Raw genomic sequence first — 24330 nt, forward strand, 5'->3', positions numbered from 1 at the left:
ATGCCGCCCAGAGGGCATTTGTGTAGATTTAGGGTAAAGGGTCTAAAGCAGTTTGTTTATGAAAACAATCCTTGTGTGTGATGTCTGTTTATGGCTCAAGGCCTCCACTGAATTGTTTACTGTGCTTCACACAGTTTAGCAAGGAGCAGTGGCACAGAGTGAAAATGATGGATGAACGGTGTGAGTTTTGGAGAGAATATGAAAAGGTTGTGTTGATTTAATTTGGTTGTTTAAGTTTCTGCCAAAGCAAAGCGTTTGTGTGTAACCAGTGTCCACTATTGAACTAAGTAAATCCAACATGTTTTGTTGGTGCAAAAAGAAACAAGGAGTTACGGTAATAGTAGGCCTACACAATGTTGTGTGTGAAGTTTTGGTGGATTTTTGGGTTTTGCTTGACACAAGGTGTATTTTATCAGTGAGGTTTGGATTGTTTTCTTTCTCCAAGAGAGGGGAAGATGGGTTATGCTTGGACATGTTTGTAATGGGCCCCAGTATTGGTTATTATATGAGTACTTTATTGGTTACGTTTGTTTTTGCTTTTGTTACAATGCACTGAGATAAGAACATTTGAGAGGTGTGATCCACCGGTGATGATATTTTGGTATTTTGTGAGTTCCCGATTTAACAAATCGACTCTTTAATCCAGGTCTGAGAGATTGAACTTTAAAGCGCTATAAAATATTTTTACTGAAAATAGTCGTAAAGTGTTTTTCTCCATGATTATAATGGGCGTGGGAGAAATTCACTTATATGGGACTCGGATCACATGAGTAGTCCTGAGCCTAAAAGGATTGTAGCGAGCCAATCTGGTCCAAAAAACAAGGAACTGTTTTCCTTTAAAATGATGACGTCATCTTGCTGGTGAGGGAGCCTCGAGTAGGTTGCGCGTGAGACTCCATTATCAGCAATATCTGGTATGAATGTGTTGAATGTGAATGTTGAAATAGTCAGCAATTTGAAACTAAGAGAGAACCGATAGGGGTGGTGCTGCACAAGAACAAGAGTAAAATAAAGTAAAATATTGTGTTTAGCTTTGAGAAGTTTAAATTAAAATGTAACATTACACTCAGAGGATCAATATGAAGGTCAATATATCTTAATTTTGTATGAAGTACATGACTGGTGACTGTTCTGTCCTGAGCTTTTGTTTTTACAGCACCCACTTGGCCACACCAACAGTTTCTCGCCACCGAAAAAGGGTACTTGCAAAGAGTAGAGAATGGGGAGGAATATCATCTAAACTGGGAAAGGTAAGCCCCAAAAGGGGGTGAGAACGCCATAACTTTCACTTATGGTCAAATTCTCAAAAGTTGACCCCAAACTTGAAAATTCTTCAAACATTTAGAGATAGAGTGGATAAATATAATGTCGTAAACCACATAAGGATGAAGTATTTGATTCAATAAGATGGTGAAATAACACGCAGTAAAATGTTGATCATGTTGATTATGTTTATTCCAGTGTGCAGAGCAGGGTTATTATTATTAAAGAAAATTAATGAAATAACGAAAACTAGAAGTGGAAAAACGTTTGCTTTAACGGAAATAACAAAAAAAAAAGGAAAATTAACTAAAACTGTAATGAATGTTCACAAAATTAGCCAAAGTCAATTGGATTTATTGTAAAATGTGTTTAGTTTCATTGATGTGTGCGCCCCCTACAATAGCTAAGTTAAGGCGCTACGGTAGTTGAGTCGTCTGTGCGGCTGCTCCGTCCACGCGCAGAATCATGTCAGGGAAGTCGGGAGAAAGCGCCAGAGTCCAATTGAGGATCATTTTAATATGACTGTTTTTTAGACATAACAAGAGTCTTGTAGTGGAGAGGGACATAATGTCCTCCTGAGACCCAGAGAATAAGAAAAGAACAGGGAGAAAATATTTTCGTTTTTTCTTTTTCTTTTTTCTTTTAAATAAATCAAGTGTTATTAAAATAACAATCTCATAAGATGAAGATCAGGGACCAACCCAGAAGTCACTGACACTTCACTAGCTGTAAACTATTGGTTCAGGAATAAGTGATGGCACTGAACTTTCTATTTCACAAAAGTCAATTTATTTAGGATATCTGAGGAAGTACTGATTTTTATTTGGAGACACAAAGGAACATTTGGCACTTCCCTCATCTCACATCTGTTTCATTGTTGCATACAACCATTATATAACTGAAATGCCTTGGACTGCTAAACAGTTCAGGCAAGTGGAGTGAAACATTTGGTTACACTCTCGTCTGATTGGAACCTCCTTTTCTTGAGTTTTGGAGAGAACTCTTCATTACTGATATCATTCAGGTCATATCCATATGTTTGTCCCAGGTTTCTCAGTCAAGAGGACCTTGAACTCGAGATACGGTGAATCCTTTTCGTATATTGAGATCACTGATAACTTTCAGCAACGACGTGATCTTGTAGAAACAATTAGGGGCCATGGATTCATCTATAATTGCGACTCTTATTTTTACTTTAGTGGAAAACATTTCTGCATTTCACCCAGATTTTATTTTTAACTTAAAATTAAAAATTCCGGATTCTCCTACATATCGGTTTTGAACCAGATACGATGATAGATATCAGGTGGCCCTGTGTTTTTTCTCTATTACACCTGCCATTGCATCTCGATAATCTTTGTGTAGTTCCTACTGGGGTCTCACTCTCTCCTATTTGGCTCACATGACTCTCATTTCTTGAAAAACTATGCTTGAATCTCGCTCAGTTATTCTGTTAAAAATTCTCCCTGCCTTTGTCAAAGAGTTGTCTACTAGAAAAAAGTGAAATAAATATAAGTACCAGGTCCCAATGTACATTAGAGCACACATTAATAAATTAGTCATGTTTTCTGTGAAACTAAATAAGCCTAATTCTAAAGAACACCTAAGATCATTTACTAGATGTTTATTTTTGAAAATTAAGTAAAATCTGAGTTTAAATAAAAATATCGTAAATGTAAATATCATGCTTACCTTTTTTCTTCCAAAAATGTGCTTGTGGGGATGCCAGCCATTTTGAACAGGAAGAACAGCTGGCAAGGCCGTACCCCCACATATGGGATAAAATAAACATCAGGACTTAGATGAGTGGTAAGTAGAGTATGAGAGCTACAAGCAAAAACTGAATGTACACTACAGTGCGCAAAAATGCATTACTGGGTCATCAGGGGGTTATGAGGGACATTTATAAAGCAAAAGTCCCACAAACCTTGAAGTCCATTTGAAAAGCTCACACAAGAAGGTTAATCTAGCTTATTTTGAAGAGCTCCCCCACTCAACCCGCATCCCCAGAAAACAGCTAATCCCAGACAAGGCAGCGTGATGCATCCCGAGACAACAGGACTGGGACATCTAAATAACTGTGTGAGTCAATCGCCTTCAAAAGTTTATCAATTTACTTGAACCAAAATTAGGAACACCCGGTGCTGCAAGAGTTAATAGTCTTAATACCCAAGGATAAGCAGAAGAGCATGACTGATAGGATGGAGCTAGGATTTGGCGACACTTAATTTTTGCAAAACACAACTAAAACTATAACTGGCATTGATTAAAACTGAAATCTAAACTAAGGATTTTCAGAAAATAAAAACTAGACTAAACTAGCAAAGAATTGGTAAAAACTAATTACAACTGGTATAAACATCAGGACTGATGACTATTGAAAATCTGGAGGTAAAACTAAACGAAAATAAAAACTAATGACAATGGCAAAACGATTAAAACCCTGGTGCAGAGATTGGCAAATCTGACCAGGAAATGTTATAAAATGGATTGTCGGAGCAGTCAGCGTTAAAGTTACTTTTGACAGTCCATACTAGGATGGCATTGGACATTATCAGGGCGGAAAAGGGTTGGTGTGACCAAGGTGTGGTTTGGCTTGTTGTATGTATATTTCGAGATCATGTGGCTCTGGATGGACCAGTTACCAGGGCATGGAAGGAGGACAGACTAATTTAAGAGGAGAAGGAATTTCCTGGGATTGAAGATCCTCTGGGTGAGTGGTTGATTAAGAGCATGTATAAAATAAAAGCTATCTGTTGTTATTAATTGGTAATAGATTGATGATTGGCCACATCTACAGCTGTATTGACTTGTGGTGGATGTAGTCTGCTTCATGTTTAAGTAATCTAATTAACAGATTGAAAATAGACCCATTAAAGGAAGAGTAGGCAGCGCCACCCTCTTAGATGTCAGTCATAAAGGAGCTCAGTGATTAATTAGGTGAGCTGCATTCATGGCTGAATCAAAACAGAGTTTCCCCTGCTGTGGTCAGTGAGGAAGAAACCAGGGGAAAGTCAAATTTAAGAGGACCATCTATAAACATTTATGTGTCAAATTAAACGGGACAAAAGGGGGTGTTTTACTGTTATTTTCACATCGGCATTATTATTGTATTAGAATCAAGTACTAAGCATTGCATTGATCATCATCTAATTGAAGTTTTTGATATTATACTAACATTTGTGTTTCAGTGATTGTTATAACCTCAGGTTGATCTTTTATTCACAGGTGTTAGGGTAATCAGATAATCTTTCTTCGCAGGTGTAACCATGATTATTTTTATACATATTGCAGTTTGTTGCTCATTATAGAGTTGTGCTCAAGTTAATAAAGGTTAAAAGCTACAGTCAACGCGATGTTTGGCTGATCTATGGATTTGAGTGACTTGAAGCAAAGAAGGCCGCACGCGCTTACACACCATTGATATCATATTATTTTTGTATTCAATTATGTCTTTTGCTAAGTTTAAGTAGTGGTAGTTGATTGAATGACATTTATAAAATATTAAATACCTGAGTCAGAACATTACACGCAGATCAACTTAACAATCTGGGAAACCTTGTAGCTGCCTAACCTTTTCTTTAAATGTTCTAGCGCCGTTGATTTGACACATTGGAATGTGTCCAAAAAGGGGGGGGGGAAGTTGAGTTTTAACATCAAACAAGGATTATTTGAACATCTTTATAACTTGATTTGTGTCTTTAATAATTTAGGAATGGTAAAGCTTAAGCTAATAGTGGCCCGAGAAGTTTCTGGACTCCTTTTAGAGAATCAGGGAGAAGCATAAATCATTATTTCTATGTTTAAGCATCGATCATTGAAATGAACTGAAGAGCGTTTAGAAGATTCGTTAATTTGTTTGCCTTTTGTTAAAAAGAGGGGTTTCAATAATTTTCAGACACACCTTGCAAATGTGCTTATAATGAGTTGGCACTCGGCCTTTTGAAGGTCAGAAGCTTCGTTCGGCGTGACGGTCCGGACTGATAAAGTGTAGGAAATGCCTTGAGTGCAGAGGGCTAAATGCAAACACGCTTACACACACATAGGATATGATTAGAATAAGTCCCTGGAACATTCTGACTGTTTTAAACCAATTCTGAATCACTAGAAGGTCAGTAGATAACAACATTAGATTATTAGAGCTAGGCAGAGAGGTGTTTTGGTTTTCTGTCTCTTACAGAGAAAGGAACAGACACCAGACGAGGTTACAGATATGCGAGGATCCTTCGCAGCGGAAACAGATACGGTGACTGCCGAGACACCAACTGGGTCCAAAGGTCATGGGGTTTGGGCTCTAGCTAGTCACCACAAAAGGATGGATCCCATAAACACAGCAATAACCATGAAGGGGTTGGCGGAAATCCGGGAACACCAGACCAACGAGGTTCGAGAGGCTCTTGGGTAAAAGGGGGACGTGTTCCTGATCTTTTTCTGGAGGACACACAGGACCCGAGGATACACAGATCGTTGTTTGAAATCGGGGCAGAATAATCCCCTGATCTGTGCTACGACTGAAGGGTTGTCTAACCCCTGAGGTTGAAGAAAGAAGAGCAGAGGATCACCCAACTGGAAGACACTGGTAGCTGCAGCAATAAAATAAAGGTTAAAAGCCCCTTGGACAGAGGTTCTAGTCTGAGTACGTCTGGAGGGTATAAGGTAGCACCAAATAAAGCTGTGGGAGAACTGGGGAGTGTCATTAGTACCTGCTATTGTTGTAATAATAGTTTTTCTTGCACCTGACCTGTGCAAACACAGAGGTCATCTCACATATGGTTCGCCCATCAGGGGGACAAAGGACCTCAGGAGTGAGAAGAGATGATCCCGGCCACACTGGATTAGAGGGTGTTGGTGAGCTCATTATTCTAATGAGCTCATCAGGGGGAGTGTAAAAAGTGGAATATTATTTTATGCCATGTTATGCCCTTAGTTAAAGATTGTGAATTATTAGGTAGTTTTAGTTTGCCTTATTCTCATGAATTAGAAGAAGCTGATAACTATTGCATTAGTTAAACTGATTTGCATTACATTAGACTGCTGATTTATTGTGGATGAATGATATTGTTTTATGATGCATTATACTGCTGAGTTATGAGAAATACTGTTCGCAGAAAATCATTGCCTTATTTGTCTGATTAGAAGAGAACAGAATATGCTGGAGTTTTCTGCCCCATCTTAGTAGGAGCAGATAAACGGGGAGCCAAGGTCGTAGCTTAGGCGCCGTGTGAGAGAAAAATATGTGAATGTTTAGGCTTTTATGATAAGGTGGGGGCACCAGAGGCTATAAAAGTTTGAGCAATGCTCCACCATTTTGAGATCTGATGCTGTCTGCATACAGTGTCCATCTCCCACGCGTGTGTTCATTAAAATCATCGTTTGACTCAACCCGGCCGGACCAGTGTTGTTATTGTGGTTTTTTCTCTTGTTTCCATCCCCAATTTTGAACTCGTAACATTAACAAAAAAGAATTAACAAAAAAGCAGCAAACATTAGCAAAGCTTATTGTTGTTTTTTCTTGACTAAGATGCCAAATTATAGTTATTTACTTCCTGAACAGAAAAATGACTTTTAGTGCTTCTCAGAGACGTCCAGTGTGTCGTCTCAGATTTGGGCATAAAAACGGGAATTCAGTAAGTTTTTGATTTTATGACACGTGCTCAAGTTTTAACACTGAATGATTTACAAAAGAACAACAGTAATGGTTTATTCTGCATATGTACGCCAGCATGTGGGGACATAAATCAAATGATTTCCTTTACTTTGTACATTGTGTCAATAAATAAAGTGCAAACAGCCATGCTCTAACACTCTACCCCATCTATTTCCTTCCCTGTCCTCATGCAACCTCTCATTATCCCCAGTCCACCTCCCTTGTTCGGCCTCTCTGCCCTCACCACTTTGCTCTCTCCTATAACGATCTGGTCATTACTGGGGCTACCGTTCCAGCCCTGTTTCACGGGGGTGTGTGGGGTCTAATTGGGACTGAATGAGCACGAGTGTGTGTTGCTGTGAAGTCTCACTGAATGGGAGGCTTGGTGTGTCTATCCCACCCAAGAGTGGTGTAGTTGAATGGAGTCTTTACATAGAAACACGTATTCTAGCATATTTTACACACAAACACCCGCTTCAATTCATTTCAACAATCCCTCTCTGACTTTGAGAGGTCTATACTGAAGCATTGTTTTTGTTTTAAACTTACTTTCAGTGGGTTTATTATAACAAAGGAGGCAAATATACATTTTGTATTCGGCTCCCCTGTGGTAACAGCAATATGCAAAACTCAGAATAGCTGCAAGCTCGACGATCCATGGCAGCATCACACTGTGGCAAAACTCCTGCAGTTCTTCTACCATTTGTATTCAAGTCACATAAAAAACAGAAGTTTATGTCAGTAAATGTTAGAAAGCTCAAAATGTCCCTTTCATCTGGCGAACAACTGGAATACTACGGCTTTTTTTTAACATGGAAAAGTATTTTTGTGAGATATCTAACAGCAAACAGGAAGTATCTTTTTAACACTGAGGGAAGCTTTAGTATTGTTACGTCCAGATTAGTGTGTACCAATCCTATGTTCACATGTAAAATAATACAATTGTGTCTGCAGCTAAGATTTTGTAATCATCAGGTTAGTATGAGAATTGTAACAGAAACAAGCAAAACCTGTCCACAGTGTGTTTAAAAGGAGCCTCAAATATGGTATATATGTAATTTTTGACCCAATTAGACCGCTCTTACTTTGTGTGTGAAATGTGTGTCTATTAGTGACATTAAATGGCTGCACTGTATCTTAACAAAGTTATAATTTACATTCTAAGTATTAGAAAAATCCCACGCTGTGCTACGTTTGGCTGTAATTTTCAGTAAAACGAAATAAAAAGGAAGTGATATTAGTGTTCACAGCTTTCCTGTCAATAAGGACAGAAGAAAGAGTGTAGGCAAGACAGCTTTCAAAGGTTGTGTGGTTGTGTTCACTTCAGTCCTAATGCATTTCATTCATTTAGCTGAATAGAAGAGCTCACAATGCTGCTGAGTATAAGTGACCACTAAAATCAAATGTTGCGCCTACAATTTTGTCCAACAACAAGCGTAAATGCTTTAAGATAGTGAGTGAAAATTGCTTTAAGAAGTGGAAAAAAAACGAGATATATTAGGTGTCTCCTGCTGGGCAGTAAACCATCCACTACAAGATGCTCCCTCTAAAAACGTAGTAAATGTCATACGTGTACATGATTCTTCAAGTAAGTCTGATGCAGTTACGCAATGCAAGCAGCAACCTCAAACGTTAAAATGTTCAACTTGCAAACATGCTGTTCACAGTCTGATACAGAAAATATTTTTGGCCTTTGCAAAAATTTAGTAATTTTCCTGTAAAAAAAAATTGTTGTTGTGAATGATGTTGATATGTGCATAAAAATGTGCAATTTATTTGTGGCCTTCAAAGGAATCTACAAATATATTTAAGTTACATGTGAGAATATTGTTGCTATTTTGTTTGTTGATTTTAGGGTAGAGTATCTTTAATCATGAGAATATAGGCCAGGCATAAATATAAGCACTGCTTCAGCCTGAGCCTGTTCAGCCATTGTTTGTAAAAGAGGCATGGATCTTAGATGGATTTTTTTTGTACAGTCTATGTAATATGTGATAAATGAATGAATGAATGAATGAATGAATGAATAAATATCAAATGTAAGTGTGATAAATGTGAGTTTTTTATACTTGGATCTGGGTTGGATTGTGGCGGGTTCGACTGACATGTGTCCTGACATAGACGGCTGTAGCTAACCGTTTTATGCTAGGCCTGAACTAAACTAATTCAAATTATTTATACAGTAATTATATGGTACTCAATTTATTTCATACAGACCATCCAAGAAGTTGTTGGTTCAGTTTTGGTGAGGGAAATTCAACAAATTCTACAACATTGATCTAATTGAAAAACACATGTCATGAAGTGCGTGTCAAATTATATTTTTTGGCAGTGTAGTAATGTAATGCACTACTGGAAAATATCATTACAATTTTCATTACAAAGTTTCTTCAATTATCTACATAATGTGCAATATAAAAAAGTAAAAAAGACACCATTAAAAAATCTGTCATCTCTCCTGTACACTGGGGCTGTGCCACATCATACAGTCTGTGAAAATACTAGTATAAGTATACTTTTTTTTACATCATATAAAAATGTTATATCACAATATTATTGCTATGGCAACCCCATGGGTTTATGTTCCCTTGTGCGCGCAACAATGAGACAAGCCGGGACATGTTAAAGAGCCGCTCGTCAGTCTACGGTGACAATTTAGTAAAAAGGGAGCTACTTCAATAACCTCCAACAAAACACAGTACTTTGCACAATATGCAGAAAAAACTTTGCCCGCTGAAGGTGGAAGCAACAAACTTATTCAACCACTTGAGGCTAAAACACACATTTGAGTACAATCAAGCTACGAAGGAGATGCTAGTCATTTGTGGAGATGTGCAATCCAAACAAATGATTCCACAGAGCATCGTTCCACCATTCACTGGCTGCACTAAATGTGAAGAGCGAATGAATGAAATTGCTGGTGCAGTTGCACAGTGGAATAGCAGTGCTTTAAGCAGCTGTGGACCCATGACACAAAATCCCAGGTAGAAAATATCTTTAGTTCTATGATGTGACAACACTGTGCAGCTCTTAACAAGTTACAGGGTTAACTTAATTTAACTATTGTTAAACTAAAGTGTAAGGCAGTTATTATATACATTTACTTAAATATTCCAAGGACAGTAGCTAGACTAAATTTTGGTTAGATTTGACATGGTGTGTCACTACTATTGCACCATAACGCTGCTGTTTCTAGCACCCAGTTTCACTTTAAATTAGGTAGTCTGTCATCAGTGACAGCAGCTCACTGGATAAAAATGGCTTTCATTTACACTTATAATGCTTTTCTTCAACTTTGCTTTGTGCTTTTGGTCTAGTGTTCAAATTTAAGCAATAAAAGAAACATGGTAAGTTTTAGGACAGAGGCCTGGGTCAGTGTCTAGATTGCTAACCAGTATACATGTCACAATACATTTCATGTTATGGAGTAACGCAAAAGTAAAGTAGTAAGCAGTGTAGCAATTTATTAATGTAAGTTCTTAAATGGGAAAAAAGTAATGTGTAATACATTTCGTTTATTTACGTAGCAAACTTTTAACAGTATACAAATAAAACTGAGCCAAACTGATTACTGGTCTGACACTTAGCAATAATTAGCAGGTATCTGTATCTACACATTACGTCGCAGTTTTTGGTTGCAGTTTGCTAAGAACTTGCTAGCATTAGCTGGTAACTCCACAGAAAAACAAATATGATCATTTCTGGACCAGAACAAACTTTTAGCAGAGTCCAAAACAAACTGATGAAATTATGCTAAATCGATCCTTTACACAGTGCATTGGATGCAGTCAACAGTAGTCAGCAGATACGTGTGAACTGATGTATATGAAATGAAAATTACTTGGATGAAAAAGTAGAGGAGGAATTAATGAAATGATAATTTTTATTATAAAAGGCTGATTTTTTTATTAAAAAAGGGAAATGTCTTTTCAGTATGAAATTGCTGACTAATGGCAGCACTTACATCAGTTTTTGCTGAAAACGTTTTCCTTTTAAAACTTAAAATGATGTATTCATATAATAAATATGACCATTAAACCAAAATTCAAAATATGTCATTTTGCAATCACGTATAAACACCATTACATTTGATGACCAATATACTAATAACACATTTGTCTATATAATTATTGATCGATTAATCAGAACAACGCCCTATTTCAAGATGTTTTCAAGTTCAAGGTAAAGTTACTGTTTAACTGAACAACAGGAGAACATGCGATCCCCACACAAGCAACATCTTTTAGATGTCGTGTTATTTATTGATCTGCAGAGTTTATTACTTCGAGCGTGTAATGTATTCTTTTTCTATTTGTGAGTTGCAGCAGGAAGAGCACAGAAACAAGAAATTGGGTGTGAGAGAGCCTGTGCTGTCGTCTCCGTTCAGGCACCAGCGTTTCCATTAAGTAATGCTGTCAGCTCTGTCACTACCCGCCGCTCTCCATCTCATACATAATAATACCTCCTTAATTGGAATGCTCCTGCGACAGTTACAACACAATCCAGGTGAAAACACACAAACGCAACGTGTACAAAGTGAGGAAGAGACAACATACCCTGAAAAATGCAGCAGCTGGCCAAACTGAGTGGAACTTTTGCAACTTAAAGCAACTTAGCTCAACATGTATCGGCAGAACTGCATATGTGTGCTGAGGGAAAGAGTTTGTCTTTTCTATGAGTGTGTGTGTGTGTTTATCTCAGTTTGAGGAGTGTGGAGTGTGTGCGTTGATGTAAAGGTGTGTGTGCAGCCGTTAATCTTTAATCAAACGCTTTTACATGAATCCAGATCTTATTGTTTGTGCTACATGTCACCCCAGTGGGAGTATCTGGTTTGTCAGCAGCCGCTTGTCTTGTCCTTGTCTGTCCTGAAAGTTAATCTGATGCTAGAGAAGTAAATTCTACTTCTGTTCCCAGAGCTGATAGACCTTCTGCTGCGACACATATACACCGAACTCCATACTCCCCTTTGTACTGACGCAGCCTGCAAAAAGAATCCCGGTGAATCTTTTGGTGTTTAAAAGCGTCTTGGAAATATGAGTGCTGCAGTCCCACCCGATCACAGCTGTCTCCTGTGATGATACAGAGTCCAAATTTCATTTTTCCGGCTTCCTCTCCACAAAACTAATAAATAAACATACCTGCCAAGAATATTTCCTCAGGGTACACTATTTATATGCAATCTTAAAACTAGGCCACACAACCTGTTTTTTTCTTTATTTACATCAGACGTAATTTTACTCTACTTACTTTGATTTTGTTAGCTACCAGAGAGGTTACTTAAAACCTTTAAAAATCCAAAAATATCAACTTCTTCTCTCAGAGGTTTTGTCTATATACTAATTATTTTTGACTCTCTTATTATTTTTTAAGCCAAGCAGCAGATGCTTTCATCTATTAGACTGGCATCACAGATTGTAGGTTGGTGGGATTCGGAGCCAGATATTTCACATTAAGAACTGAGAAGATATAAATACGTCCTAAAAATGTCCGTTAGTTTTGCTTTTACTACCAAAACAAAGCCACCATCTTTTCTCCAAAAAACAGTAAATAATAATAATAATGGATTGGATTTATATAGCGCTTTTCAAGGCACCCAAAGCGCTTTACAATACCACTATTCATTCACTCTCGCATTCACACACTGGTGGAGGCAAGCTACGGTTGTAGCCACAGCTGCCCTGGGGCAGACTGACAGAAGCGAGGCTGCCATATCGCGCCATCTGGCCAACACCAGTAGGCAAGTAGGGTAAAGTGTCTTGCCCAAGGACACAATGACCAGGACAGAGAGCCCAGGGATCGAACCGGCGACCTTCCGGTTACAGATGCGATTCCCAACCCCCTGAGCCACGGTCGCCCTAGTAAAGTGTAGTTCTGTGGCCCAAGACGATGGAGTTGGAGGGACGTTGGAGGGACAAGGATGTCTACAAAAGGGAGCTAACCAGCTCGCTTCAAGGGAAACAGCAACTATCTGCTTAGCGCCAGCTTTCGGAATAAAGAGGTATCCACACTGCAGCAATGTTGGGACTAATGACCACAAAAATATGTCATTCAGTGATTTCAGATGATTTCAAAGTTTTTCTGCTTCAAGGTAGAGCTGGGCGATAGAACGATAACGATATGTATTGCGAAATAACTTTTTCTCGATAGAAAAATTAAACTATTGCGATAGGCCTCGCCGCTCTTGTCCTCTTAAAAAAAAAAGAACAGCCAATCCAAATTAAGTAGCGCAGAGCCGAACCAATCACAGCCGCAGCGTCACGTCACGTGACTTGTTACGTGCAGCACAAGTGCCAAGCCGCACATGTGTATTTGTTTGGGAAGCAGCCAGCCGCCGTGCCGCCCGGGTAATGGAGGAAATGAGTGTGCCGACTAGAGAAAAATCAACCGAGAGCGTGACCGAAGGTGATGGTTCCAATGCCGGAGAGATTGTCGAACGGAAGAGCCATAGAAGTTCCGTAGTGTGAAGGTATTTCGGCTATTTCAAGTCTGACAAAAAACAGAGTAGCGTTCACTGTAAATTGTGCCGAAAGCAAGTCTGGAAATACAATAAACCGGTGCATGCTCAATCTCTGACTGGAAGCGCTAATTCGTCATTCGGCTTTTGTCAGACTAAAGTAACTGTTAAAACTGTTTGAAAAGCTCAGCTATACAACAAGGAGAGATTGAGAATTTCCTTTTAGTTCTCAGTTTATTTGATATTGACAAAAGTTAGTCAATTTTGTCTGTTCTTCTGTAAAACAAACTAAGATTTATTTTTAGAATTAATATTTTGTTTCTAAGTGGAATTGACAGTTTAGTCTGTTTCGTTTGTTCTATTTTGAAACTTAAACGCTTTAGCGGCTGCTTTTGTGTAGTTTGCAATATTTGCCTTTATTTATCTGAAAAAGTCTCATGTTCCTTAAGTACATCTACCCTGTTGAACTTATTACGGGAAATAAATATTTAAATCAAAACAAGCTGCTGATTATTTCACATTTTACTTGTGAGCAACGGCACATTCAAATCTTACAAATATAGTTATTTGGCTTATATCGTGATAGATATCGTTATCGCCTGAAATGAAAAAAACATATCGTGATATGAAAAAATCTTATATTGCCCAGCTCTACTTCAAGGTGAGTGATTAAAGCAACATCCAGGGAGAAGTTGTTTGATGAAGTGCCAAATACCTTTTAGATTTAACAGGTTTTCTTAATATAAACGTAACACTTGAAGTTTCAAACCATGTTTCTAAAACTGAATATGACATGGCAGCGAAATCCAGTATCATATTCTAACTCCTGTATTTCTTGCTAAACACTGAATTACAGTCAGGACTACCAGGAGCTGATTGACAACAGTGTATACATTAATTACAAGCTCCCTTGCCTCTATATCATAATCAGCATTATTTAATGTGCTGTTTCTCCTCTCTAATAGAGAAAAACAACATAGTAAAAGATTCTACAATGCTTTACTTATACTGGTGATGTCAACAATTCCTGCTGGGAGGTCCTGTCTCCAATACAATTTCCAAACTTCATTTGTTTCAGTGAGCACTTTAAAGTTTATTGATTTGGATTAAATAGACCCACAATAGCTCTTGGCTAGCACAAGGCCAGCATCGGGGGTATTCACTGAGATTCAGGAGTGGAAGAGAAGCTGAGCCAGTTGCTTCCCTGAGTCCCTTATAGCCATCACACATGGCAATAAACCCGGCCAAGTGAAAAAAAGAAAAAAAAAGACTGTGTGGAGCTTTTTCCCAAGCATTAAGCTAGCTGACAGGCCACACAGTGCCAGCTAGCTCTTTCTCATCCCTCCTTTTCTTTCCTTCTCGCCTGTCCTGCTCCATCTCCCTGTACCTTCCAGTCCTTTTCAACTCCTTCTCTTTCTCAGCTTCCCTCCTTTGCCTCCTCTTCATTTTCTTTGTCTTGTCAAAGGGTTTCAAGCTCAATAAAATACTATCTGTCAGCGTGCAATGGAGTAGGTGTATTCGACACGATATTGACACAACCTTGACACGACGTGGGCCGAGCATTGAGGTAACAGGGAGGTAGGGAGCTTCGGCAGCAAATAACCGACAGGCCCACTGAGAGACAGAGTGATGGAAAGAGACAAGAGATTGAGTCTCTATAGTAATGTTGAAATAAAGTTGCTTTGACAGTACTGTTGATCCTTTCCTGCAGAAAATTCTATTTGGTTCTGTGCTGGGCTCCTTTCTACTGCACCCAGCCGTACTGTGCTAGTTTATACCCTGACATGCTAATACGTCCAGTTTTCTACATCAGGCCTTCCTGTTTTGTCATTTTATTTCGTGTATTTTCACTGCTGAGTTCAGCTCCATCCTTCTGCACCTTCCTGTTTTTCTTTTCATTCTCCTCTCATCATTTTTCAATACACAGGACTACTCGGTCTTGTCCATGTGCCACATAATTCCTTTCAAAATCCTCTTAAGAAGTAATTTGTGCTCAACACATAAGGATGTAAAAATGGTGAAATAAATCATATAATGGATGCTGCCCTGCATATTTTCCATCGCTGATTGCTTACAGTCCCCTTGTCTCTTTGTATTTCAACAATTTGGAGATCTGTCTGGATGAATGTGTTATTGTACGGCACACTGGATATTACACTTTGGCCATACTGAAAATCCACCAGGAAAAGGATGGATTTAGCACAAAAATATCTCCCTGGATGCTCCTAATTATACGAAAAAAGATGAAACGTGCCAAGTCGGTGTCCTTGCATGGCGCTGTTTTCCAAAACGAAGGATTGCGAGCGAGTAGGGTGGGGGTGTTTTAGAGCAAATGCATACGTGTGAATGCATGGGAAGAGAAGCTGACAGAGAGAGATGTTGCATTGCCTACAGGCCAGCGTCTGTTAGAGGAGTTATAACCAGAGTGGAAACGCCACATAATACAGAGAGACAGAGCGAGGAGGCAAAAAAGAGGAGCAAATGGAGAAAAACACATCGATGCAGACAAAAAACAGTGTGAAGACAAAAGCTTGTCTCTATCTCACGCAGACAACGACGAAATCTTATTACTCCTTCACCCCATCTACCATCTTGCCATCCAGGAGAGACCATCGTGAACGTTTTTTGGACATCTCTGCGTGATAAAGCTGCGCCAACATAAAGAATCGAGAGCAGGTTCCTCCAATGCCTCCGTCACTAACTAATGCCCCTCTGGTGTCATTTTTTTCTCTTATTCTCATCTGTATCAGCCTCTCCTCTACGCTTATAATAATTCATCCACAATCTGGTAAAATTAACCCCAAGATCTCGAAAACTAAAAAATAGTCTCTGCCAGGCAAAAAAATACATTTTCCTCTGTGACATCAAAGCCATTTTCAGCCATTACTGTAAGCAACATGTTCAATTAAGAGACATTAATTAAGAGCTGATTCAGGGAGCCGTGCTCACTCATGCAGCCGGTGGAGAACAACTTTCTGCGGAGCCACCGCTATGGCTGTTTATCAAAAGCCTAATGCAATGTCATTGTTTTGCTTTGAGCAGACGGCGTTCAGCCGGGACAATAAATTTTACAGATAAACTTTCACAAGCATTTGGTGCTCAGCACATTGTAAACTCAAATATTCCATATATTTAAACAGATTAACCAGAATAAACTTGAGATTTTTCAACAAATAAATATATAAAATGATAGTATTACGTATTCCTTCTAAGGGTTCCTGTGTAACATTTTTACTTTTGAATGAATGAGATTATGTTTGATTAACATAATTGTTTTGCTGATTAAGTAAGGACTTAATTTGAGTCTGAACTAATTATATCAGTGGCATTGGTGTGTTTAGTTAATTATTATGGAGCATTTATGGACCAAGAAAGACACGAAGAATCTGACAGCCAAAAGAGACCTGTTTGTTTTTTTGTTGGGTTTTTATTTCTTTTAATGGTGTAGAGTTGTGAACTATGAAAGCTCCAGGTGAAGTAGCAAAGTTTACACATGAGATAAATAACTTTTATGTAATCGTCAAACTGTAACATCGTGGGTTCAGTGGGTTATTAACAATCACTCTGTTAGTACTTACACTGCTAGAGATGCTAAGATGAAGCTTAAAATAAAGGCCTAGAAATCTAAAGGTTAGTCTGTCCCACTGACGCCAAACAAGGGTGAGCAAGACCAATGTAACAAGTAAAAATTCAAATAATTCTTCAAAACTGTGCAACAAACTAATAACGTAATTTTAAAGGTTAATGAAAAACGTGGTAGTAGAACACAGCAAAAGAAATTTGTGATCTTCGTTTAAATAAAGCTTAAAATAAATAGTTACATCATTCGGTACTGCATTGCTTGTGTGCAGTCTAATAATTAAAGTCAATAAATGCATATTTTTGTTTTTGAAAAAATTATTATTTTTTAATTCTGTTAAGCACATCCCACGGGAGAGGTGAATGGAAACTGTAAAAATATTATATAATGACCTAATTTAACTGTAATCAAAAGTATTACGCAATTGTGTAACTGAAGAGGACATTTAACTTCTAGAATTATCAAATAAATCTTTTAAGGGATCAGTTACTCCACTTTTCAGTAACTGAATTTACTCAGTTGGGTCTACTATACAGTAATTATTGTAGTAACTGGTCATTGGTACTTAGTCCAGTCCAGTTTTTTTCATATATATGATGTGATTTTTTTTTATTTGTACACTGATATTTGGAACGATACAAACACAGAACAGAAAATATGTTGAAATTCAGAATCATTTGTGCAATAAAAGTGTTTTTATGACTGTATTATATCAGAAGGAACTTTATTTCAACATTTTTATTGTAGACCGCAGACAATGTAGAGACAGTTATTTAATAAGAACTTCACTTTTTTCTCTGTATTGTTGATTTGTGTACTATTCCTGCTGTGAGTGTTTCCTGCTTAGTTAGTGGATTGTTTATAATCTAAAGAGGCGTTTCATTACAGACACAAGTAGAGCCAACACAGAGTAAATGTTTGTTTTGTTTAGTGTTTTGTGGATAAGATTAATTAATATATTTGTTGCTTAATATTCTTAACAAGGTTATTATATGTCAGCACTGTACTTACCACACATTCTTTCGTTGCCTCTTAAGCAGTGAAAAATAACACCTAATGCAAGTTTACTCCAGATGCTTTTATTTTTAATCAGACCTCCTTCATTTTGTCCACTTTAATTATTCTCATATCATGGCTCATTTTGTTTAGCTGAACTCAGCCAACTTATACATATATTATTCCAAATCAGACTTAAAAGTGTCACATGTGCATGTACTCACATAAACTTAAATTACATTGCCATGAAAAAATATTTACCCTCTGACGTCTTTAGTTTTTTGCATATTTGTCTCACTTAAACGTTTCAGATCATCAAGCAAATTTTCAATTATTAAAGAAAGATAGCCTGATTAAATACAAAATGCAAATTTTACATGATGATTACATTTATTAAGGGGAAAACAAGCTATCCAAGTCTACTTGGCCTTGTGTGAAAAATTGTGTAATTTCTGTGTAATTGCCCCCTAAACCTAATAACTAATTGTGCCACCCTTGGCAGAAAAACTGTAATCAAGCGTTTGTGATAACTCGAAATGAGGCTTTCATGTCGACGTGTAGGAATTTGCAGAACTATTTATTCAACCACACATGGACGGCCTGTTCAAAGTCACGCCAAAGCATCTTACTCTGATTTAAGTATGGACTTGAATGGGCAACTTCTAAACCTTGCTGGTGTGTTTCATATAATCGTCCTGCTTCATAACCCAAGAGCGTTTGAGCTTCAGGGTATCAAACGATGACGGGGCATTCTCCTTCAGGATTTTCTGGTAGAGAGCAGTACTCGTGGTTTTAACACTTACTAGAAGTTGTTTAAGTCCTGAAACAGCAAAGCAGCCCCAGACGATCACGCTACCATGTCTGACTGTTGGCATAATGTTCTTTAGATGAATCAGATGTGACGGGACTCAAACCTTCCACAATGTTCAGGTCTGATCCCTTTCAACAGGTTCTCATCCCAAAGCGTAACATATCACGCCATGTGACAACACGTCTCTATGTTATGCGTTCGGAAACATCAGGAAACATGAGAACCATTTGGAATGAATCTACACATGTACATTTCATTTTACTTTCTCATCATGAATCGCTTAGGAAAACACACTATCTAACACGATTAAGGTTGTAGTTAAGGTTAGGGTTAGGGCTGGAATACATGGCTGGAGCGTGTGTTACTGCCGGGAGCGTCATTCTATTCCATCCATAATCCAGTGCGTATCATAGGGATGTGGAAGGGTACCTTTTGCGCTCCTATGGGACAACTCGGAACGTGACAAATCGTCGGTATGTTACGTGTCAGGAATGAGAACAGTCTGTCTCTTCAGACTTTTTTCCCCCAGTCTTGGGGATGATTGAGGGTTTTTTTGCAACTGCAAGACGACCTTTTTCATCTTTTTGGTCAGCAGTGGTTTCGTCCTTTTATGATTACTTTTACACATAGTGCCAGTTAGGAATGGGTAGCTTAGTTACCTTAATAAATATACTCATCATTTCAAGCTTTCATTTTATATTAAGTCTTTTTTGACTTTTAGAATTTGTCTGATGATCTGAAACATGAATGAGGCATATACTTTTTCACGGCACAGGCAGCCGTGTGTGCTTGACATCAGCATCAGAATCGCGTTTATTGGCCATGTAAATGCACAGACACAGTGAAATGAATACCACAGAATGTACATAAGGTGCAGTTGCAGTATGCTAGTGGGAGCAGTGTGACAGTTCAACTGTTTAGGAGGGAGATGGTGAGGGGAAAGAAACTGTTCCTATGTCAGGTGGTCCTGGTCTGCAGGCTTCTGTACCATCTTCCAGAGGGCAGCAGGTCAAAAAGTCTGTGTCCAGGGTGTGAGGGGTCTGTGATGATTTTCCCTGCCCGTTTCCTGGTTCTTGAGAGGTGCAGGTCGTGGATGGAGGGCAGGGGGGCACCGATGATCCTTTCTGCTGCCCATACAGTCCGCTGCAGTCTGCTCCTGTCCTGTTTAGTGGCTGCACCATACCAGACTGTGATGGAGGAGCACAGGACAGACTCAATGACCGCAGTGTAGAACTGGATCAGCAGCTCCTGTGTCGACTGTACTTCCCCAGTGGTCTCAGGAAGTACATCCTCTACTGGGTCTTTTTGAGGATGGAGTTGATGTTGGTCTCCCACTTCAGGTCCTGGGAGATGGTGGTACCAAGGAACTTGAAGATCTTCACAGTCAACACCGGGCTGTCTCATATGGTGAGAGGGAGCAGTGTTGAGGGATGTCTCCTGAAGTCCACTGTCATCTCTACAGTTTTAAGCGTGTTCAGCTCCAGATCGTTCTGACTGCACCAGAGTACCAGCCGCTCCACTTCCTGCCGGTATGCAGACTCATCACCATCCTGAATGAGGCCAATGACGGTGGTGTCATCTGCAAACTTTAGGAGTTTAACAGCCGAGTTCTTGGAGGTGCAGTCATTAGTGTAGAGGGAGAACAGTAGTGGTGAGAGGACACATCCTTGAGGGGCACCAATACTGAGGGACTGAGTTTCAGAGGTGATCTCCCCCGGCCTCACTTGCTGCTTCCTGTCTGTCAGGAAGCTGGTGATCCACTGACAGGTAGCTGGTGACACGCTGAGCTGGGAGAGTTTGGAGGAGAGAAGTTCAGGCACGATGGTGTTAAAAGCCGAACTAAAGTCCACAAACAGGACCCTGGCATAAGTTCCCGGGCGGTCGAGGTGTTGCAGGATGTAATGCAGCCCCATGTTCACTGCATCATCCACCGACCTGCATGTTTGGCTATATCCTCTAACAGATGTTATGATAAAAATGCATTTGAAGGCCAGTGACTGCTCTTAATATCTATGTCTGTTTCATGTTCTGTGCAAAGATGCAGATGAGCCACTTAAGAAGACCGCGGCTGTTAAAATATCTCAAGAATCTTTAGAATATAAATGGGACTATATTAACTGCGTAATGTGGGCAAGTCACAAAATTATTACCTGTTACATCCCAACTCATAAGCCGCAGCATGAAATAATTATTACAAATGCGGCAAAGGCTAACAGAATAATTGTGTCAAATATCAACCTTTGATCACTTTGTTTGATTAATGACACTATTACACTGTAATTTAAGCAGACGGATGGTTCATATTCGTGTGCTTAATAATCATGAAGAAAATTGACTGCATTATTGGAAAAGGCTTTCATTAAGTCCACTATATAATTTACATAGATAATGTCTGAAAAAAAAAGACATTTTGCTCTTCAAAGGAAGCTAATCAGGCAGGGAGTTTAGGATATTAAAGTAATAAAACAAATTCAAAACAGCAATACTTTAGTTTTTCGTTGGTGTTACTACTGAGTGAAAAGCATTTTCTTGAGTTTAACTGTATCCTTCATAAAATGTCCTCATTACTTTTTTAATATGCTCTCCTTTTTTTAGCTAGACAAAAAAAATCTAAAAGAAGGAGCCACTGATTTATGTTAGGGAGATTAAAAAGAAGTTATTCCAGCAGGAATAAACATTAATGTGTCTTCACGGCTGATTTCTAAGGCAGAAAGCACTACCTGCTTCGGTCTAGGTACTTTGTAGCAGCATCCCGCCAGAAAAGTGAAAATAACCAGCAGAATGTTGGTCCTTCAAACATCACCATAACACAAACAGCTACACAGAAACCATCTTGGTTTTCTTGATTTGTTTTCTAGCTTTCAGTGTCACCACCAAAGATCACTTTTCTTTTCCAAAGCTGTAGCAAAATGATTATGTCATCCAGTGAGTCTGGTGGCTCATACACTAATGTTTAACGAGGGAAATCATCGTAAAATCACTGCTCGGGGTTTTCATCAGTGCTTTTACCTTTTTTAACTGATTATGGACTTAACAGTGAACACCGTGCTGAAATGAAAGATAATAGCTATCATGTTATCATGTTAAGATATTCTTATGTTTTCAAGAAATGTAGCTGTAACTGCTTGCATGAATCAAAGCCTCTTTTTATTCATAGCTATATAAATGGTGATCCGAAGCGTTTTCTGTGAGGTTAGTTTTGATGGGATATTTCCTTTAAGTAGTAGGTCTTATTTTATGGGGGTTTGGTCTTTTTTGTGTGCCTCTGTGCAAGTGAGACTGTGTGTGTGAGTGTGTAATTGTGTGAGTGTGTCACAGAGGTGACATTGTTCCTGGCAGAAATATGTTCCAGGTTTGGGGCTCAGGTGGCTCTGGTTTGTCTCTGATCAGGGCTGACACACAGGACAGCACAGTAACACACAACTGCTGTCTCTTTCTTGATTTAGCACAATCTCACTGTGGTTTGTAATTCCCTCCCCTCTCTCTCTCTCTCTCCAAACACACAAGCAGCTCTAAGCTCTATCAATCTTTCGGAACATTGATCGCGAACAGCACGGAGGCCCGATAGCTTTTGCTTTCTCACACCTGATGCAAAAAGCAGGGGTCGGCTTTCTTTGAAGCTGTCTGCACTGGTCAAGGATGCATCTTGAGTGTACTTATAGTAAGCACTGTTTTACTTGAAAAGGCTTGCTTGTGAATACACGGCCAGGAACATCCTGCTTCAAAGCATGCACATTTGAAAAGGCTGTTGAAAGAATGAGGACAAAATGGTGGCTAAAACAGATGAACTGACTGTGCGGGCTGTTATCAGACAAAAGCTGCCCAAGGATTCGCCAGGTTTCTTCACTTAAAGGGCCACGGTGGCTTAGGTGGAGAGACACACTTCAACTAGCTGTCTTTTATCTACACAGGGAGCAGGTGCTCAAGTATGGAGCCTGATGTATTGGAACAGCATGTTTCTACAAACCAAACAGAGATGACCTCTCATATTCTTAAGTTAAACCAAGGTCATCTGAGGTTCTCATACATGTTTGAAAAGAGAGGGCCGAGGAAGCAGGTTGCAGCTGACCACCACTAAATCGTGCTCACCAATCCTTCACAATTAACCAGCCAGAAATTGATTAACAATTATCATCTAATCAGACACTTAATCTGGATGGCATTATTGTGGCCTTGTACTAAAGTGAGGAACCGTGAAGTCATGTTGGCACTTCTTTTATCTACTTAACACTGCCAAAATTAGTGACATCATATCAGTGATGCTTGAAGAAGTACCCTATGTATTTGTTACTTCTATGCTGGACTGCTATAGTTCCTTATTATAATGTGGTTGTCCCTGAAAAGCCTTCAGTCAGTCCAAAGAGCACCACAGCGAGAGGCCTAAATGGGACTAGTAAGAAAGATCATTCTTGTTTCATTTCAGGGTCTCCGTTAAATCCAGAACTGAATTTAAAATCCTTTCTATATAAAAAGTATTGAATGATCAGACCCTGTTATGCCATTTAAGGCTTACTAGTTGTTCCTAGACTTTCTAAAAGTAGAATGGGAGGCAGAGCCTTCAGCTTTCAGGCCCCTCTTCTGTGGGACCAGCTCCCAGTTTGGATTGGGCAGACAGATACCATCTCTAGTTTTAAGATTAGTCTTAAAACATTCATTTTTTAAGAAAATGGATTAAGATTAGGACTTGATCTGGATTACTGTTTACTGTTTAAAAGGCTCAGGGTCCTGGGGGACCAGGAACACTGCTTCTTTACTCTATTTTTACTCCCAAATGTGATTACATGCTACTAATAAGATCCAAGATGGAGCCAGTGTGCTCGGCAAGCCGTCTCTTTGAGCTCTGTCTACTGTTTGCTATTCTATTTTCTCAGTCTTATCCTGATGCCTTTGCGCTTCTAGCAATGGCTCAGTTTCACCATTGTCGATATGCAACTTGTCATAACCAGTGGCATGATTACCAATCACAGAGAGTCAAGGAATGGCTGCAATCTCAGCATTGTAAGATGGTGAAAGATGTACTCTTAATTCTTAATCCCCCCTCCCTCAGTTTAAAGATAGTCATTTGCCACCTTGACGCCCAGCTCAAACTAGCAGTCCTGCTTGTCCAGGATGTGTACATCCTCATCATTGAATGTTACTGGACTGTAGAGTCCTGATCTGAACTGTTAGCTGTTTTATACCATGTGCTTTGTATTAAATTTTATCTGCTATATCCCATAGTTCGTGTTTTGTTCTACATATTGTTCGGGGTCTCTCTGTGCTCCTATTTTCTGTCTTCTATTTGCTGTCACATCTGCCTTCCCTGAACCTTATTCTACCGTACTGCATTACTGCTGAATAGATTTGGTTGGCTACACAAAGGTAGGATGATTGAATTTTTGGAGTCTAATGCTTCCAAGAGGTTTTGGATGGTAGGTACTGTGTGGGGAATCTATTTGGTCAGCTGTAGCATGGTGGTGAATTTGAATAGAGCTACATGCTCAGGAACAACTGCAGTGGTTATAGTTGGCTCACTTGTGTAACCAGTTGCCTGACACCTCTGATACTAGGTTACCCCTCCCAATTAACTGCCTAAAGAC

The 24330-nt window shown here is 39.1% G+C and overlaps 1 protein-coding gene across 3 annotated transcripts in view; it reads right to left on the bottom strand.

The window, feature by feature from the left end:
* Positions 1-24330, bottom strand: part of nlgn2a (neuroligin 2a) — a 158469-nt gene that overhangs the window by 97794 nt on the left and 36345 nt on the right. The window contains exon 3 of one of the 3 annotated variants that reach the window (XM_085351074.1): positions 18844-18872. The exons of the other annotated variants lie outside the window; for them this stretch is intronic. Within the exon in view, the coding sequence (XP_085207200.1) occupies positions 18844-18872 (29 nt within the window). The remainder of the gene's footprint in view (positions 1-18843; positions 18873-24330) is intronic. 3 annotated transcript variants of the gene reach the window in all.

This window comes from Diplotaxodon limnothrissa, linkage group LG3, assembly GCF_057381915.1.
Source record: "Diplotaxodon limnothrissa isolate DT_005_m linkage group LG3, D_limnothrissa_male_GT1.1, whole genome shotgun sequence".
NCBI lineage: Eukaryota > Metazoa > Chordata > Actinopteri > Cichliformes > Cichlidae > Diplotaxodon > Diplotaxodon limnothrissa.